At 38.9% G+C, this 19,265-nt stretch overlaps 1 protein-coding gene across 1 annotated transcript; it reads left to right on the top strand.

Annotated features, from left to right (window-relative positions):
* The first annotated feature begins 1,117 nt into the window (after positions 1–1,117).
* MACC1 (metastasis associated in colon cancer 1) lies at positions 1,118–16,852 on the top strand. Its single transcript, XM_009588013.1, has 5 exons — positions 1,118–1,186; positions 4,139–4,253; positions 6,432–8,470; positions 10,855–11,043; positions 16,637–16,852. Exons 1-5 carry the CDS (start codon positions 1,118–1,120, stop codon positions 16,850–16,852), a joined length of 2,628 nt encoding a protein of 875 aa, XP_009586308.1.
* Positions 16,853–19,265: the final 2,413 nt, after the last annotated feature.

The raw sequence follows: 19,265 nt of genomic DNA on the forward strand, positions 1-19,265 counted from the left end.
CTCTGATGAATATACCTTGCTCCCTTTTCAGAAATAAACATGTAAAGTGAGTTTAATAACCCAACTTGTATAACTAGCAAGTCATTTTTCCCTGTGACAGCTAAAAGTGAGCCTGAGGAATGAGGCACATCTCCATCACCCCCTTGCATTGCTTGTGCTGTCTCTGCAAATGCATAAGCTTCATCCTCAGAATGCAAAGGCCATGAATCACTGTGAATAATGGTATGGCTGAGTAGCACTTTCTGTGTGAGGGGCATGTAGGAGTCTGTGGGGAGACACTGCTTGAGCTCTGCTCATAACGCAACCTGCTTTTGAAGAAGGCCAAACAGGGCTAAGGTTGTATGAAAGGCAAATTGCTAGTGTCTTGCTCTGGGATGTTGATACTTTAAAAACACAAAGGAATGTGTTCTCTCTCATTTTTGAGGGCAAAGCCAGTTGGGAAGTGTTTGTTTTGGGCTTTTTAAAATTTTCTTCCTTACCACTATTTTAAGCGCAGCAGGACATGTTTTCTTTGGTAGAGAGATTGGAAAGGAGAAGGGAAAAAAAAAAGTGCACTTGAATTTTAAAAGACCTGGAAGAGATTTCTAGAGGCATCACATGCAGCGAAAAGGCCATTTGCAGCAAATCTATCTTCTGACTTCGGTGAACCCGAACTTTCTACCTGAGACTTTCGTCTTCCTCTAATGCATTTTTCTTCCTCTGTAACAGTGCTGCAACGTGCCTGCCAGCAGCACTCCCTGTCCCGAATCCCCTGCTCTTATGGGTCAAGCGATGCACTCCAGGCTTGAACAGCAGAGTGCACCTGGCAAACTGTTTCTTGCCCTCATACCGAAAAATGCCACATCTCTCAGCAGTCACTCAGGTTCACCCACTGGTCACCTCCATAGGTGATCTCTTTCCAACCTCTTCACTTCTTCATTCCCTGCTCACTTCACACTGTGAGCTGACATACCATCAGTCAAATAATTCTTTGCACCATTAAGCACTTGTCAGTTTACATCTTTCTTACTCAGTAGCTACAGCAAATGAAAAGCTTAGCTTCTGATTCTTCCTATACATAATTCCCTCTTTTTGCAGCAAAAGGGTTTCATCCCTTTCCCCTTTGCCACTGATCAGCATGGCTTTATATCCTACATGCATTGATCTCTCTTCTCTTGTGGATGATCGTTCTTCTGGATTTGTCCAGGTAAGTTCCTAATTAATAGGGTTATCCTATCAAAAGTTTCATTTGGGATGCTATTTTATCACAGAATGTATCCATGGAAAAGGGGGAGCACTGGGTTTTCTTATTTTCCTAGTCTCATACAAAGGCATTGGGGATTTATGCATTCCCAGCACTACGGCTGGAACACAGGAGAGACAGGACACAACCCTGGTGTCAGATCATGTAACTGTTCAGGAGGCACATTGCCCTGTACCCGATGGCGTGCGTACAGCTTGTCCCCAGCACTTCCCACATCCCTTGACTTGCTGACCAAACGCGGTCATCTTTTGCCCAGGAATGTTTATATCTCCCCCTTCTCTTGTCCTCTTCTTGGCTGGCCTGAAGACATGCCTAAATCACAAGGGCTCCCTCATCATACTCTCATACTAAGGAATGCTTGGGGGGGGGTGGGGCACGACTTATTTTTGAAAGTGGTTTTCTTTTTCTGTATCTGTCTTTTCTGTCTTTGTGCCAGGCTAGTGGTGAAGGTTTTGAGGAGTTCCCAGAGGGACCTTTTAGGAAATGGCTTATTCTATTTGCAGAAATTCTTAGTGTTTATAAACTTCTATATGCAATCTTATTGTCATGTCTCTCTCAATATACTCCCACTGTGTAAAAAGATTGTTTTCCTTTCTCTTTCTCTCTCCTTCCCCCTTCCCAATGGGTTTCCTATTTTAGCCCCTGTGCATCTGCTTGCACTCTTGTGCTCTTTCCTCATCCTTACTTACTGCCTCCCACTTCATACAGCTACTGAAATAATTGTAGGTGTTTTAGCTATTTAAAGAACTGTTCTTAGATTTATATGTCAATTGATCAGTAAGTCATCAGCCAGAGATTAGTGCTAGCAACAAATACACTGGTATTGTAAAAAGTAGACTTTCTTTTTGTACATTTATTGGGATTTTAGACTATGGATACCTTATACTGCTGTGATTAAACCTCCCCAATCCCTGAAGTAGAAGCTTGAGATAAAGATACTGCATGTTTATACAGTGTGTTCAGTTTTTCAACATTTTGAGATGCAGCAGCAAAGCAAAATTTATTTCCTTTGAAGGAATCCGTACACATTATCAAAGATACTGTCTCTTATCAGAGACAGAAGGAACAGTGATATTTTTATACAGGTGTGGGACGTCAGATCTTGGAATTATGGTGTTGGGGTTAAGGAGGCATTTTAGTTTCCAGTTTGGTTCTGGTGGGGTATTAGTAGCAGAAGCCACAAAGTATTAGTCTTGGAGGTTAGCTTTCATTACTGTCTGTAATCAGGACTTTTAAGGCCAACATCTGAGATTTCTGGTAACAGAGGAACCTGAAAGTCCGTACAGCCCCGTGATAGCAGAGCAGCTTGGTGACAGTCGGGCTTAGCCTGACCTCAGCCTTGCGTCCTGCCTGAGTGCAAATCAGCACCTGAACAGATTGCCTTTAGCTGAAGGTAGCTCTTGTGGGAAGAACAAAAAGTACCAATTTACATTTGCAGTGGAAAAAAAAGATGTCTTAAACCATGGCATTGTGCAATGGAAACAGACAGCTGGCTTCCAGTTTCTTTGATATAAGGTATACTTCCTTTTTCCCATAAACTCACCTAGCAGAACTGTAACTGAAAATTCCTTTTTCTTACAGCCACAGTAAAACCAGGCCCAATGCATCTTTTTTTTCCATTTTAAACATGTTAAAATGAGATCTACTTAGGCTGCAATTGCCGCTGCAGAAGTAACAGGCTGCAATATTTCAGACTCCTGAACAAAGCTGAGTATTGTATCCTATGGATGGACCCAGAAAAACTTCTGGCCTTTTTACCTTTTCCCTTCCCCTCCCCACCCTTGTTTTTTGTTTTGTTTTGTCTTCTTTTCTTTTTTTTTTCTTTTTAACCATATGTCTTAATGTATGTATTGCCCATCAGCATTTATACTCCACAATGTATAGGGCCAATGAGAGGATTCTGGGAAAGTCACTAAATGATCTCTTGGTTTATAGCAGTAATTTAATGACCTCTCTTGCACAAAATGGTCTAGAAGATTCTATTTCCTCCAGTTTCCTCTTCAGGGACACAGTAACATCGGCACGTTAAGACACCCAACACTCCTTTGAAGACCTGCAACTCCTCTTTCCAGGCAGCTGAAAATAGCATTAAGCAGTAGTACCTTGAGAGGTTCATTCTCCTGTTGCCTGCCTCAGAGTGATGCCCCTCCTGCCCTGCCCTTGTGATATGTTTGCTGTTGACTCTCTTTCAACCACAGCATCTGGTTTACAGCTCTTGTGTGGCCCAGTCCACGTGCAAACTGTGTCAAAACCAAACAGAACTTCTTGTAGCCAGAACAAGGAAGAGGAGAGACCTGAATGTCCTCTCTTGGGCTGTTGCTGTGCTGGCACGGGCCCTGCAGAAGAGTACTTTAAGTCATTCTTGTACAGACTAAAAGGAAAATATGACCTGATGTTCACTCAGGGAAGAGCAGAGGAAGAATAATAAAGCAGAAAGGTTTGGAAATATTTTATATTAATTGGCAAAGGAAGGAACAGATCTAGCTCTTCCCCTTTAACGAGTCTAGTCAAACTTTTCTGAAAACAGGAATTAGGATTTTTTTAAAAAAAAAAAAAGTTTTCATTCAAGACCTCTGAATAGAAGTTATTGTACAATTGGCTCAGTTCCAATTGCAAGATGTTTAAATATGTGAGTTATTGGACTTCACTATGGACTGGGGTACTGTATTGTACTGCAGCTGTAGCATCTGGTGGTTTGCTGCAAATTAGATAGTAAGGCTCACTCAGGATTGTGATGCTTTTGGGCAGACTCTATAAATTTACTCATAAACCGTAACTTCACTATTTTTTTCATTTGTATCACATCACAGGAGCAAAGCTCAATTATTCTTCAACAGTTTCCCCTTTTTCAAATTGCATACTTGCTGACGTTTTATATGTTTAACTGTTTCCTAGGAGGAGATCACTTCCAGTAGTGGAACAGATTCCCTAACCAGTGGAGAGATTCCACGGAGCAGGTCAGAGGGGACTTTGATTGATGTGGATGACCGGACACCTTCAGCCAGCTACAGTATGTCTCTTCCACTATTTTCTGTACTAAGACTCTCCACCTAAAGACTGCATTTCTGCAAAACTCTCAAGAGTGTCAGAAGCTATAGCTCTGTAAACCTCTGTACACCATTTTAAAAAATTTTTTTATTATTATTATTGCTGGTGTTTTGCACTACTCAGGCCATCATAGATGTCCCTGGAGTCAGAACACAAGGAGTTGTCACGAGGTCCCCTAGGAGGAACTTGCTGGCAGAAGTCCTCTGTCCCCTGCCATAGCAAAAGTGGATCAGGCAGGTTGGGAGGAAGAGCTGGAATCATGAACCTTACATGAATAAATGCTATTTAGGGTATGTTTACTGGGGGTCAAGATGGGGAAGAGAAGAGGGAGTTCTTAGCCAAACTACATTAATTTAGGGTTTTGAGAACCCGGAAGTCTCAGCAAAGTTGATTTAATCTCATTGCTATTTTAACCCAAAAGTTAAGAAAACATTCCCCTACACAAGGTAGGCATTCTCTTAGCTTTTTGTCCAGTAGAAGGTGTGAGTAATGGCAAGCCTGGCACTTGCTGTGTGAGTTGGGGAGCAGGAATTATTTCTTCGCTAACCTCCTGCACCTCAGTAATCTGTGCTGTTACCTTGGCATGAGAAAGCATCCAGCCTAATGACTCAGGCTCTTCCTGTAGAAACATGCCCTTTAGGATGGGGAAACAAACAACCATAAACCCTAATGTTTCTTTTGGGATTAATTAATTTGTTTTTTAATAGATAATAATGATTTGACTGTAGTAGCACCACAGTGTGAGGAAAGCTTTTGGCCTGCGAGTAGAAACAAAAGGACTTTTCAGCTGGGGCTTGAGCAGCCCAGCCCTGTCTGGTGGCCGTGGCCAAGGCTGGGTGCCCAAGGGGGAGAAGGCTGCCCCTGGGCTCACTCCCCTCAGCAGCTCACCGGGAAGGCTCTTCTCAAGACAATGCTAGAGCCTTGCAGATGGGCAGCTGGGAAGCAGGTAGATTCTACTTTGGTTCTTCCAAATTGGGATTTTTCTGGAACTGGAAAAACGTCATAATTTTGGCTTTTTGTCACAATTCATGACAAATGAAACAAAAAGAAAAGTACTAACATTTAAATTTTTTTTCTTTTTGTGGCTGAATGCACTTGTCATTCTTGCAATTGAGCAGTAATCAGTAATGTTGGAGATGGAAGGTACTATGGGAAGTGTAGTAATGAAGGATATAGATAGGCTGAAAGAACAGAAATGCTGAATTTTCCTTCTAAAATTAAAATTCTTTACAAGGATGTACAAAAAAGGGATGGTATAACCTCTGTACATAGAAAACTAACGGCAAACTGAAGTAATAGAAACCCTTAGCACAAAAAGTTGTAGATACTATATTCGTTGCAAGAAGTGTGAGTCTTAATCAACCCATAAACCAGCTTCTGTGAACAGTTATTTGTATAAAATACAAGGACATCTTGTCTTCAGAACAAACAGACATTACTGTTAATAATGAGTATTTTTATTAGAAAGCATATTGAAGTATCACTTATACATCCCTATTTGTCTATTTAAGTGCAATCTCAGAAAAATTAGTAGCCACAAAAACATTTCTCTCCAAATTTCAAATTGTACAAAACCTCATAAATTATACCAATGAATTTTTAATGGAAAGCTAGTATAACAAATTCCATACACACTGAGATAAATTGTAAGAGTGTTGTTATCAATTAAATGCATGTGCATGAAAAGGAATCCTGAATAATACATTTATCTGTACTGTCTACAGTGTTTGAAAAATGAAACAGTAGTTATTTAATCTTTGCAGAGAGTTAGACACAAAGGAAAGAAATCCATGGCATTTTGTAAGAGGCCACAGATTACTGGAATATAAGGGTTTAAACCTTATGGGGCCTTAGCATACTTGATGCCAATTAATAGTCATAGGAGTTGATAATGATCAGCACCTCGCAGAAGATGCTTTACATCCTTCAGCACTAATTTGTTAACACATTCTTAATGCTACTTAGAAATCAATATTGATACTCTTTAACAACCTGAAGGAGAAATATATAAATGATCTATATGTATTTTAGGAGGATAAATTTAGTCACCTGTTAGCTTAACAGACTATCAGTTGGAAATGAATGGAATGTCTCAAGTCTCTGTGCTTTAGGAAATGCTTCTGTTTTTTCTTTTAAACAGATGTCAATGAAAGTAAATTGGATTTGGATATTGACTGGTCTGATGTATTCAAACATGTCCGTGGTGTTTCCAAGACTAATCCTTTCTGGAATGAACTGTCAGCCTCCAACCCTTTTGTACATGACATAGCTGCTTCAAATAGAAATGAAAATAATAAATACCTTTCGGTCTTAAAAGAAAAACCCTATTTGTTCTCTAAAGTTTCTAGCAACAGGGATTCTTTGGCTTCCTCAGGTGATGAGCTAGATATTGATTGTCTTCTAAGAAAGACTTTAGCAAGAAGATCTGGACGATCCAAGAGTGTCTCTGACTTCCTGGATATTGTTGATAACCAAAGATTTAATCCTCGCAAGACAACACCTCAAAAAACTATAGCTTCAGACATGACATGGCTTCAAAATGACCGTGAAGCCTACAAGATGGCTTGGTTGAGTCACCGACAGCTCACTCGATCTTGCCTAGATTTAGAAGCCATGAGCCACAGTCCTGGATGGGCACAAACGCAAGCTACAGACATTCATGTAGTTTGCAAACTGAACCACGAAGGGGGTTCAGTACAGCTACCTGACTCGGATATCAACATTCATGTCCCTGTGGGTCATGTATTACCTGGGGAATTCCAAGAAGTTGGTTTAAAGGCTATCCTTAACCCTCCATCATGGTTTAACAACGAGCTGTCTAGCACCGTAAGTCCTCTGATAGAACTTACGTTGAGCAACCTCAACACGAGGGAAGCCATTTTCCTAGAGGTGAAAGTTGCAGCTAAAGTGAAGAATGATCCACTTAGCCAAGTTATGAGTGATATTGTGTGTTTTTATAGTCTCAATAAAGAAGGGCCTTTTAAGAAGCTAGAGAATTGCTACACTTATCAAGATACCATACAAGTGAAGCTAACGGACCTAAGTCACGTGATGTATGCAGTGATTGCCGTACAAGCAAACAAAATCCAGCCTCCAGCAACTAATGTCTGGGACTATGTTCATAGAACAGTCTCTGTTGGAATTTATGGTCCCAAATATATTCATCCGACTTTTACAGCAGTTTTTACAGTTTTTGGTCATAACTACATTCCAGGAAAACTCACAATTTGTGATATAAAAAAGGGGGGGAAAAATATGCCTCCTGTTGTGTTTCAGCTGTGGGGAAAACATACATTTCTGCTTGAAAAGCCACAAGATCTAAACATTTCTTTGGTATCCTGTGATCCAGATTTTGAAGTGAAGATGGAAGATCAAAGCAAAAATATTAAAGAGGAGGAGCTGAAAACTGGTGAAATGGTCCGCCAACAATTCTTGTTTTCCATGCTTGGATGTAGGGAGATGCATTTCTTTGTTTTCCTCGTTCAGATTAAAGTCTTAAAAAGTAGCCAAGTAACACAGTTCCATGTTACGACTCCTGATCCAGCTCCAAAATTAAGTGGAATTATCAATAGGCCAAAGCGCTTACAAAACCGCAAAGAAATCAAGTCTGCGCCTTTGCTTTTAATACCAACAGTTAAATATCCAAAGTTTCAAGATAAAACTTTGAGTGTTAATACTTATGGAGTGGCTTTGAAAACTGTGTTACGACAAAATAAGATTGACTATTTGCTAGAATATTTTAAAGGGGACACAATAGCACTTCTTGGTGAAGATAAAGTAAAAGCCATTGGACAAACTAAAATAAAAGAGTGGTATGTAGGAGTTCTCAGAAGAAAGATTGGTCTTGTACATTGCAAAAATATAAAAGTGATTTCCAAAGAACAAGCTATGGACACTGCTGATAGTGAGCTAACAACCAGGAATCTTGTTGAACAAATTGCATTGCCATTCAAAAAACTGACTTACATCTACTCAGTAGTTCTGTCTACAGTATCAGAAAGTGTTTATGACTGGAGAGCTTTGGCTGAGGTGCTAGGATATTCACATATGTCTTTGGATGACTTTAATGAGGCACATGCTGATAAAGAATCAGAGAGAGTTGCGCATGTTGTAAAGAGGATGAAGGAAGACTGCCATGCTAACAAAAAAAAAAGACTGTTTCTTTATGAGCTCATTGTTGTAAGTATTGCATGAACTAACTTGGTTATTGGGAATGCATTGCCAAGAAACTACTCATTAGTAATGTGTGAACAAGAAAACATGGTCCTGCACCCTTGTGGGAACCTTTACAAACCTGAACATATTACTAAAAGTTGTAGACACCTATAGATGGAAAATACATCCAGACTCTCATGAAGAATAGTACCTTGATGAATTAATTCTAAACAGTGTTCTGTAAATGTCCCAGGAGCCTTGCTTATTTAGTAGGTTCATTGAGTTGACTTTGTTTGTTTTTAAACGACCATGATTGAAATAGTTTTGTCTTTTGACATGGAAATCATCATGGTAAATTGCTTCCCTGAGCAATTCACATTCCCATTGTGAAGTATTTAGTAACTTTATAGTGTGGAAACTCATTATTGATGTATCTTGTGTACCCCAAGGTGCATGTCTAAGTTTGCTTCGTATTTTTAAAGCAAGGAAATCCTGAGCCACCTGTTGAAGACAAAATTTTCCATCCACACATGACAACTTTATAGTCAATGTTGTAGTGACCTAAGGACAATGTTGCAAGTATTTCAGTACATATTTTCATGGGCCTCATTTGTAAGCCACTGGACAACTTCTATGTGATTCAATACTGTTACATATGAATCAAAAGTGATTTTATTCTAAATGCTTCCAGGTAATAGGTTGCATTGTTAACCATCTTGATTTACTTACGGATCTGTGCACAAATTAATTTGGAATGAAGGATTACTCAATACTGTCCTTGGCTCTGACTGAAAAGTCTACCAGCCTATTTAGGGACAGAAGAGAATTAAATTTCTCATATGAAAACAAAGTATTATAAAAATGGGTGTGTAAAAATTCACATTGTAGCCTTTCATCTAAAGCCTTTTGACTATCCTGAATTGCAAACCTTAACAGGGCTTACCTCTCATAACTACTCTATCCCCTTTGAAGTGCTGACAGCAATTGCCACTTACAACTCTTAAGACTGCATTAAACTGTGTGGAATAAAACTGAGCAAGTATGCAGTACAGTTTAGTCTGCCCTGTCTCTGTACAAAAAGGGGAGGGGGGAGTTAAAGGTGAAAATGATCCAAACTTTTAAGTGAATACAGTGAAACAAAGAGTTCGTTACAGCACAGGCAAAAGGTGGGGCATAATTAGAGATGCCCCATTTTGTTATGTATATGATTTTGAGCTATGAAGTCCCAATGCAGGTCCCCATCTTTGTAAAACTAGACTTAAAGCTAGATATCATCCATGTTACTTTTGGGTGGAATTTACTGGCTATTTCTTTTAATTAATCTCTTATTTTTATGTTTAATAGGGTTCTTGATTATCAGAGCAAAGGCAAGCTGAACAACTTTGTCTCCACTTTGCTAAAGTGTAGGGGGATTTGCTACTGTACTATAGTCTGCATCTCACTACTGTGACGTCAGTATTTCCTTCGAGGGAGGCACTAGTATGAGAGAGTTTGGGATCCATGTTGAATGTTTTCTGGTTAGTTATATTAGACAAACATCTTGCCTGACAAAAGTTCTACTGTTTGCAATAAGGATTTTAGTGGAAAAATATTTTACAATTAAATCACACAAATGTCTGATTTCTGCAGAAATACTTGATATTTTATTAAAAATCAGTATCTAAAAACCAAGGAAAACTTCTGGATTTTGTTCTTGATCTTCCACTGAAAAAGTCAACGTTTTCAGTGGAACATTTTGCTATTAATTTGAGGAGAAGAAAAAACAACACCTATTTTTCTCATTACCTCTTAGCCAAACAAATAAAGAAAGGAAAATGCAACGTATCTGGATTTCAGGGTTTCATTCCTGGTATCATTTTAATTTGCTTGTTATTAAAATCTCCTTTGACATGGGGGAGGGAAGAGTTTTATGCTTGCTTTTCTGCTTAATAGTCAGTAAATTATTAGTTTTGTGGAAGGAGTAAATCAAGAGGTGCTGGCTAATGTAATCAATGATTTTCTAGAAAAGCAGTAGACGAAGGACCACACCTTAATATAATAGTGCTCTAACTTAATTTTTGAGTTTCATGTCATACTTTTAACAAGCTACATTTGATGTCCCAAATATTTTTGTTGGAGAAGCATATTTTTCCTTCAGGATCTGTAAGCTTGGTAGGATCCATGTGACACTGGAATGCTGAAGCAGCTGAATGCCAGCTCAATTTTTTCTTACGCTTGTGGGCAATTTTCCTATGAAACTGTTGGCAACACCTTTTTGTAGGAAAACCCGTTACATATTTGTAAGAACACAAAATAGACAAAAAGCCTTTCTGTCTGCTTAGAAATGCAGAATAGTGCTATAAAAACAAACAATAATGTTCTGTTTGTAATTATTGGTGAAGGGACACTAATGAAAATGATCGTTGCAGGCACTTTTGAGAATAGATTGCCAGGGATTAGTGGCACGTCTTACCCAGGACACCATCATTTTGACTTCAGCTGTCAAGCTTGGCAAATACTGGCGGGAGCTTGCGGAGAAGCTAGCCCGACTCACAAAGCAGCAAATCGAGGCTTACGAAGTACCCCACCAAGGGAAAAATGGCACCGTAGCTCTGGAGGTAAGGCTCTGGTGTAACGGTGTGTGCACACTTGCTCCTCTGCACAAACACAGCCAGGAACCTTTCTTCTTCCCTACTTTGTGCCCTTCTTTCCTTTTGCAGTTCAGCCTCCTTATTTAATTTGTAAGTCCTTCAATGCGAGGAATTCTCACCAACTTTTGCTTGCAATTATCTAAGTATTCCTTTGAGGCCAGTTGTTCGGTGTTATGGTGCCAAATTAATTTGCTGTGGAGGTCCTAGTCTCTGTCTTGAGCTTCAGCTCTTTACTCCCACCCCAAGGGCCACTTTCAGTCCCTTCTTATTGTCCTGTCCGCTTGTTAATCTTACTCACTCCTCTGCTGTCATTTCAGACACAGTGAGGAAGACCATTCAGTCTTGCAGGAGCCACTTCAAATCACCCTCAGTACAGCTTTTGCTCTTTCCACTGAAAGGAGGCTTACCTCCACCATTAACACTTTTCTGCACCTGTGCAATATTTGTCATCATTTAGCTTAAGTAGCATGACAAAAGGTTGGAAGTTCTGACACCAATTCCACTTCTGTCCTATCATATGAACATGGCAAATCCATGTTTTAATTTCATAGTTTGTCAGGTAGCTCATGCTATTTATTCTCCTTTGTAAACCACTCTGCTTATACAGAAGTATGAGTTCTAAATAAAAGTCAAGTTGTCCTCTTAGATGTATTTTAGTGCATACACATCTAAGGAGCAATTTCGATGCCTAATTATATCTCTAGTGCTGTTTGAGGTGCCCAGAGGTACCCGTGGCATCCATGCAATGTCAGATATGTCACAAGACTGAGGGTAGGCTCTTGTCCATGCCTCTGAGGCGAGGGCCAGCCTGTGCTCCTGGACACCTTTGCCTAGGCAGCCAAGTTGCTCCCTGCATTTCTCTACTCTTACTTTAACACTGAAGCATGCAATAGATCCGCTGTTTCCCACAGTTATGTGCCAATGACTTCTAGGTCCCAGACTGGGTTTTACCTGGAACATCCTCTTTTACAAGCATTGCTGAATGATGCACAAAATTGACCTTTCTGCCTTGAGTGCTTACATTCAGGCTTGACTCTCCCTCTGCCTTTACTATCATCCACTGATTGTTGCAGGTAATGCTCATGATCCAGCCTGAATTCCTTCTTTCTCATCTCTCAGTACCAAAGGAATCGCTATTTCCCATTCACAGGTTCACAAATACTTAAGATAATTTTTTCTTCCTTTTTCTTTCCCTGTAGCTGATTCTTCCTGTTCCCTGCCCAAACATATCCTCCTTTCCAGTCTGAATCCAGTGAGTCTTTCATCTGTTTTATCTGCCTGGTGATAGGTATCAAGAGATTTCTGCTCTAACCATGAACCACCACCTCTTATTCCCTTGGAATGCTCCACCCTCCCTCCCCAATCATTATTTGACCAAAATTCCACACACTTACTTACACTTTACTTTACTTTTCTGCAAAACTATCTCTATCACTGCTGTTTGCAAACACTGCCTTCTCCTCTGGTCTTCCTTTTCTCTTTGAGCTATTTTGTGTATTTCTTTTTTTTCAGTTGTTCTGGGTACATTACTTGTGCCTGGATGCACCTTCCTCCTTAAATTATTTTCTCATAAAACTCTCAGCTCTACCAATCCCTTGTCTGCTACTCTCTTTTAGTGAAAAAAAATCACCCTGTTATTGGCTCTGTTTTTGCACTAGCTTATTCTAAAATACTAAAATCAAACAGAATGGGAATGCTTTTCATTTCCATTTTTTTTTTTTACTGTTATTCAGTGCCTTGTCTAACTTCCTAGATTTTGTTTTACTTATTAAGCTTTCTGTGTTTGTCTGACAAAACCCCAGCTTTCTAAAAAGACCTGAACAATGTGCGACTCTACTGGTCTCCATGATATTTGGAAATGTTTTCTCCTTTGCTAACTGACGGCAGAACTAAAACAATCTTAAAACTCTTTTTCCAGCTCCATACCTATTTATTTTTATATTTAAAATATACATAAATATATGAAAATATATATATTTACTTTGTTTTAAATGGGTGTCTATTTCCATGAAGCCCATTTTCTGCCTCATACACCCTATTCTTTTATTTTCAAGAGTTTTTTACATTATTTTTATGATAAACCACCTACAAGATTCTCTGCCTTTCAGTGACAGTGTCTGCTCCCAGAAGATAGTACAGTCAAATTCATCATAAAAAAGGCAATAATAGAGTATGCTCTATTTTTTAAGAGAACATTCAACAAACAATCAAAGATCAGAATTTTGCTTTATTTTTATGTCATTTCTCAAGGCTAAGGATCAGTCCATGGGGAATTTATCGGTTTCATGTGAGCTTTGTAATAGTGCTTGTCCACACAGGTGTGAGTTCAAAGCACACCAGGTTTCCAGCACTGGTATCTCATGCGAACATTCAGCATCCTCACTGTCCTGTGAATCTAACCTTAAATTTCAGTACTTTCTACTGAATTTCAGTGCTTTCTTCTAACCTCTGCACTTCTCAGTGCTCTGGTGAATTGAACCTCTACTTACAGAAAACAATATTCTGTTTATAAAGTTTTGTGTGTGCTGTTCAGAAAAAAAGTAGCTAATGCAGTGTAAATTCATACCTGTGCGGAGATGCCCCCAGCATTGCTACAAAGTTAGCATTACTCTGACTAATTTCAGAATGATTGCTGATCATCGCATTTACTTAGCAGGTATAAAAGAACCATCTTATCTTACCCCAGATAACCATTTTACCCCCGCCTGGAGTTTTCTAATGGAAAAAACTTCCTCATTGATAGTAGTTGCTGGCACGAAAACAGGAAACCAAGCAAAGATGGGGGAGTCATAAGTTTTGACTAATTATTGAGGATTATATGAAAACATTAATCAATCCGTTACCCATCAAGGACTGTTCTAGAGGATTGATTGGTTGGTTGAAAAATGTTTCTGCTTTTAAACTTAATATTTTTCTTAGTGGGAGAAATCTTCTCCCAGATGATCACAGAGGCAACTTGAGGTACATACAATTGGTGCATAGATTTTGAAGTGCTTTTCATCAGTAAATTCCAAATCACTTTACAGGGGATGTAGGTATCATTATTACCTACTCAGCAGAGGCAGTGGGAGCAGAGGGAAAACGCACGCACGCAGCTGAGATGAGACTTGCCCAGCATGCTGCAGTGATTTAATATTTTTCCTGAAAATCTGCTTTGATATAATTCAGGAATGTCCAATGCAATTCAGTTCAGCCATTGCACTAGAGTATGTGGATGTGGAGAAGGACCTGCCTTAGAAGCCTGGTTTGCAGAGTTCAGTGTGGTAAGCATGTAGATTACTGCTGAGTTAATCATACATCACTGATGACCAGTTTATAAAGCTTTTGATTTTCTCTTTTTTTCTTTCCTTTGTCCCAGGGAAAAAAGTCAGTTGTGACAGAGCAGAGGAAAGCAGGGTTTGTATTTTAGGCATATTTCAGCCAATTCTCTGATTGCACAGTGTCAGGCTGACCTTCAGCATAAGTCAAACCATAGCATCTTTTCATACTCACTGTCTTTTCACATACTAGTGAAGACAGAAGGCTGTACCCGAATCCTTCAAATAGCCTAGTCCAGCAGGAAGAAAGGAAGCAGGAGACAGAGAAAAGGCAGAGCCAGCAGTAGAATGTCAGGAAATCCTAGCTTCTCTTGTTTGCTACCTTGGTTACCAAGGTGGAAATAGGAATAGAGAAACCTTCTGTTCTCAGCATAAATACACAAGTGGTGAGCTGCTTTATTTCATTAAAATATGTTGTAATATCTAGTATTTACAGCACTACATTACGAACTTCTTTTTCAATATAGCCTGTCTAATAAAAGGAAAAAATTAATCACTCTCCTTCTTCCCACCTACCACCAAATTACTTTTCTTTCCTTCTTTCTTAACCTTATGGTTATGACTTAAGATAAACTTGCTTAAAACGAGAAGTAGGCACCATTCATTTTGGGTAAATGGTGATATCCTTCTCTCCTGTAGACCTAAAATGAGAAACTTCACAATAAGCACAAGCACTTTTCTATAGCTTAAACTAAAGGCAGAAACCAGACTAATCAGACTGTGGGACACGCTACTGGGGATGTGAGTTTGATGAGTTTTTCCATTTGGGGATGGGGAGAAAGGCAGCAGAAGTTGAGGGAGATGTTTACAGAAACTACGGTAGAGTCAGTTTCGGGGTAAGTTGAGAGTTCTTAGCCCAAATGTGGAGAAAAGCTCAGAACTATGAGCAAAGAAATTCTCCTGCTACTCAGTTCCTCAAGGGATCAAATAAATAAAGTTTAAATCAAGGAAGTGGAGCTTTATGTTGTGTATCATTTGTAAATTCATGGGATTATATTGAGGAAGTAACCGATTTCCTCCTGAATTATCCTTCAGAACCATGAAAACTGCTTTTCCACTAAAAGGGAAAAAAGATGTTAAAAAAAATCTCTTAGAATTAAGACTTCCTGATCACTTTTGTATATATATAAATGTGCACACATCAGTCCGTATGCTTTTATGACTATGCATAAGAGTTTTTCTGTTAAAACAGCAAATCTAGTACCTTTTAGGAAAGTGATGGTTTTCTTTATGCTTTGTGTATCATCCTTGCAATTGCTAACTCAATTGCTGTTTGCAAAACCTTTATTGCCAATGAGGAGTGGGAAACTAGAAAGCGGGTAGCCCAAGTTAAATTTGGAAAAGCAGCAGCTGGGAAAACAATCTTTTTGTTTGTAAACTGAGCAAACTTACTCTGGACATCAGCGCTTTGAAAGATGTAAGTCCAGCTTGGTATCTGAATCATGCTGTCGTGGCTTAATTAATGTCACTAGACCAATGACAAATTACACCTGCTAAGGACCTGCTTCATATTTGTTTGGCGTAAAATAAACATCTTGTAGTTTAAAACAAGGAACACTGGTAACCTGTCTTTTTTTTTTTTGTTTTGTTTCTTGCAGGACACTTTTAAAATTACATGTCCTGAGTTTAAAAATTTAATTATAAAAGCTTTTGAATCTCCTGCTTTTGGAGTGTTTGGGGTTTTTTCTTCCTTTTTTTAAACAGAGATTTTATAGACAGATCGTCTTCATGCTGCTGTCACCAGAAAACATTTTTATAAAGATAAGAAGCATGTTTAAAAGTTCCAGGCTAAGTAAGGGGACAGTGGGATGTTGATTAATGAGACAAAGGGAGGCATTAACCATCAAAAGCACAGTCAAACTGCAAATAGGGAAACTGCTGTTGGGTGTATGCATTGCAAAAATGACCAAGGGGGAAAGTGTTTTCCTTCCACCCCTGTGCTTTGAGTTATACTTTCAGACACGGATATATTTCACCTTGGTGATAGTCATCTGAACGAAGAATTTTTTCTTCCATTATTTACCCCTCTAAGAATTTCAGAGTTTCATAGAAATGAAGTACATAAGGTTACTGGAGTTTTTATATCAACATGCCTTTTATGATAAAGCATTTCAGCATGGCTAGGGATCAAAAACTTATTTTCTTTTTTCTTTTCTATGACTTTTCCACTATTGGAAAGATTTAGATTTTTGCTCAATAATTTGATTTCTGCAAATAAACTTTTATTTCTCCTTTATTTGCAGATGATGTGGAAACCTGCATATGACTTTCTCTACACGTGGGGTGCCCATTATGGAGACAGTTACAGGGATGTCTTACAAGACCTACAATCAGCCTTGGATAAAATGAAAAACCCAGTAACAAAACACTGGCGAGAGTTAACGGGAACGTTGATTCTTGTGAACTGCATGGAGGTGTTACGGGCAAGTGCTTTCTCCAAAATGGAGGAAGAAGAATAGACTACCAAGATACGTGTTTAGGAAAATCTTTTGGGAAACTGTACTGCTGATATTTGTGTTTCAGTGATGCTTGCAGAGCAGGACAGAGTGCAGTTTGTTTTACCTGAGTTGATGTTGAGTCCAGCCCCATGGTTCTCAGCTACAGATTGCCAGAGCTCACTAATGGCTACTGAGTAAATAAGAAAAGAGTGGGAGATTAAACTAGTGAGGTCAACAAAAATGAACTTGAATTCTATAATGTAGTTTCCAACATGAGCTATTTCTGATTGCACTGACTTTTAGGTGGAGATCGGTTTTAAAAACAGAACTATGCATGGATGAGTTTGGCCTGTGGGGCCTAGGTTTACATTGTTTTCAGTGAGGTATTAAAATCTAAATATTTAATATATTATTTTAATTGGTGCCAAAACCCTCAACTCCAAGTCAATGGGTGCAGGGTAGCCTAGAAAAAAAACTTTAGGATTCTTTTGTCCTCAACTGGGACAAAATTCATCTCCCCTTCTCACAAAACAGGAATTCAACAGTTATTTGCACCCGGAAAAAATAGGTGCTGCTCAGTCCTTCCAAAACAGCTTCTGGTGTCTTTTTTGGAGACTGGAAGAGAGACATGCAATGTAATGGTCAAAGACAATTGGTTTTGATTGGTTTGTTGATGTGTTGATGTAACTCAACAAGGTTTGTCTTTTTCTTTTTTTTTTTTAAATTTGTCTAGATTCTGCTGAGCAGAAATTCAGGAAAATTCAGGAAGCCTTCTGGGTGTACATTGTCCATCCCTCTGATCATTTGCTTATTCCTACTCTGTTGTTATTAAATAGGTAAATAGGGAAGAGTGGCTTTGTAGGTACAAAGGCTGTAGACAGTTCATACACACTTCTGTTGATCATTTTCTTCTACCTTGCTGTAGAAGAATATGGGTGATGGCTATTATTTTCTCAAAAAAAGTTAACAGTGGGGTGCTTTTAGATTCATTTATTTATGGAGCAATTAATAACAATTAGTCATATGTTCTAAAAAGAACCCTGGTTAGATACTATCAATAAAAATCTTTCAATTACTGAGTAGCTTATTATAAATACAGAAAATAAAGGCTGAATAATAGCTACAGGCTAACTAACTTTATTTTTTTTTTAACATAAGGTTTTAAATATATTTTTAATTAAGTGGTAGATTTAAAAGATTAAAGACACTTTGAGCACCTCTGAGCAACGTTCATTCAGAAACATCAGCAAATACTCATGGCAACCAGTTGAAAACAAAACTGGCATTCTGCCATCACTTGCAGATGACAAGACAAAGCCAAATTCTTTCAGGAGAACAACAAAGTAGTAGCATTTCAGTCCAGAACCTGTGCTTCTGCTGTTGATCTCTACTAAGGAGGGATGTCTTGTGATTTAATATCTAAACATTTTTCTTCCTCTCCCCTTTCCTCCAATCTGCTTTCTTTTCTACTTTCGTTAAGCTTTCCCAAAGCATGCATAGCTCCCGAAGGAGGCTGAGGAAAAAGCACTTGCTCCAGTAACAGGAAAGCTCACTCACCAAAAGACCCTTTAGCATCGGGGCATGACTGAATTAGCATGTGTACAAGTTATCTGGCTTTGGTGGACTTGCTCCTGATTTTCAACAGAATGAGGAATTCAGCCCATAGAACAGTCATTGTCTTTGCTGATCAAGGAAAGGTGGAGAAAAAGATTATCAGACCTCCCTGTTGTTTCAGGTGCTAGCACCTATTTTATATCTTGCCCCATGCAGTTTTAAAAAGAGCTGCAGAGAAAATATAAAATTACATTCTCTGTTATCTGTTCTTCAGTGCAGAGGCCAGCTGTTCCTTCGGGTCGCACACCATCTCCCTGCTTAAAACTGCAGGGAAATACTTTTTTGTTCCCTAAGAGCTGAAATACCAGAGCAGATCGCAGAGCAAATCTTTCAGCTTCACTATGTTCTCTCACCAGCTGATCTTTATGCATCCTGACAGGCCATGTTCCCTTATTGAAGGCCCTGTTAAACCACTTTTTTTTCTTCTATTTTTTTTCTTCCTTTTTTTTTCTCCTTTTTTTTTTTTTTTTAAGTTTTTATTTTGTTAACCTGGCTGCAACAGCTAAGCAACTCAGCTTACTCCTGCTTTTGAAGACAGGTCTCTGCTTCCATCCTTTTTTTGCACATCTGGATTTCTTACCTTTAGTAAATGTGTGTTTACTACATGCCCTATTGAAAAAGAAAGTAATATCTTAATAATAACAACAGCAAAATACAGGACTTAACTACTAGTCAAAAGAGGAGGAAAAGCTACCAGAAGCACCCATTCCTAGTTGTGTGATTCTACCAAATATGAAGGACAAGCTGCCCAAAGCTGTCTGAAGGACAGTCCATCCTGAGAAGGTGGCCAGTGATCGGGAACGTGGGAAGAGAAGCGCTC

The sequence above is a fragment of the Fulmarus glacialis genome, unplaced genomic scaffold (genome assembly GCF_000690835.1).
Source record: "Fulmarus glacialis isolate BGI_N327 unplaced genomic scaffold, ASM69083v1 scaffold29521, whole genome shotgun sequence".
In the NCBI taxonomy this organism is placed as follows: Eukaryota; Metazoa; Chordata; class Aves; order Procellariiformes; family Procellariidae; genus Fulmarus; species Fulmarus glacialis.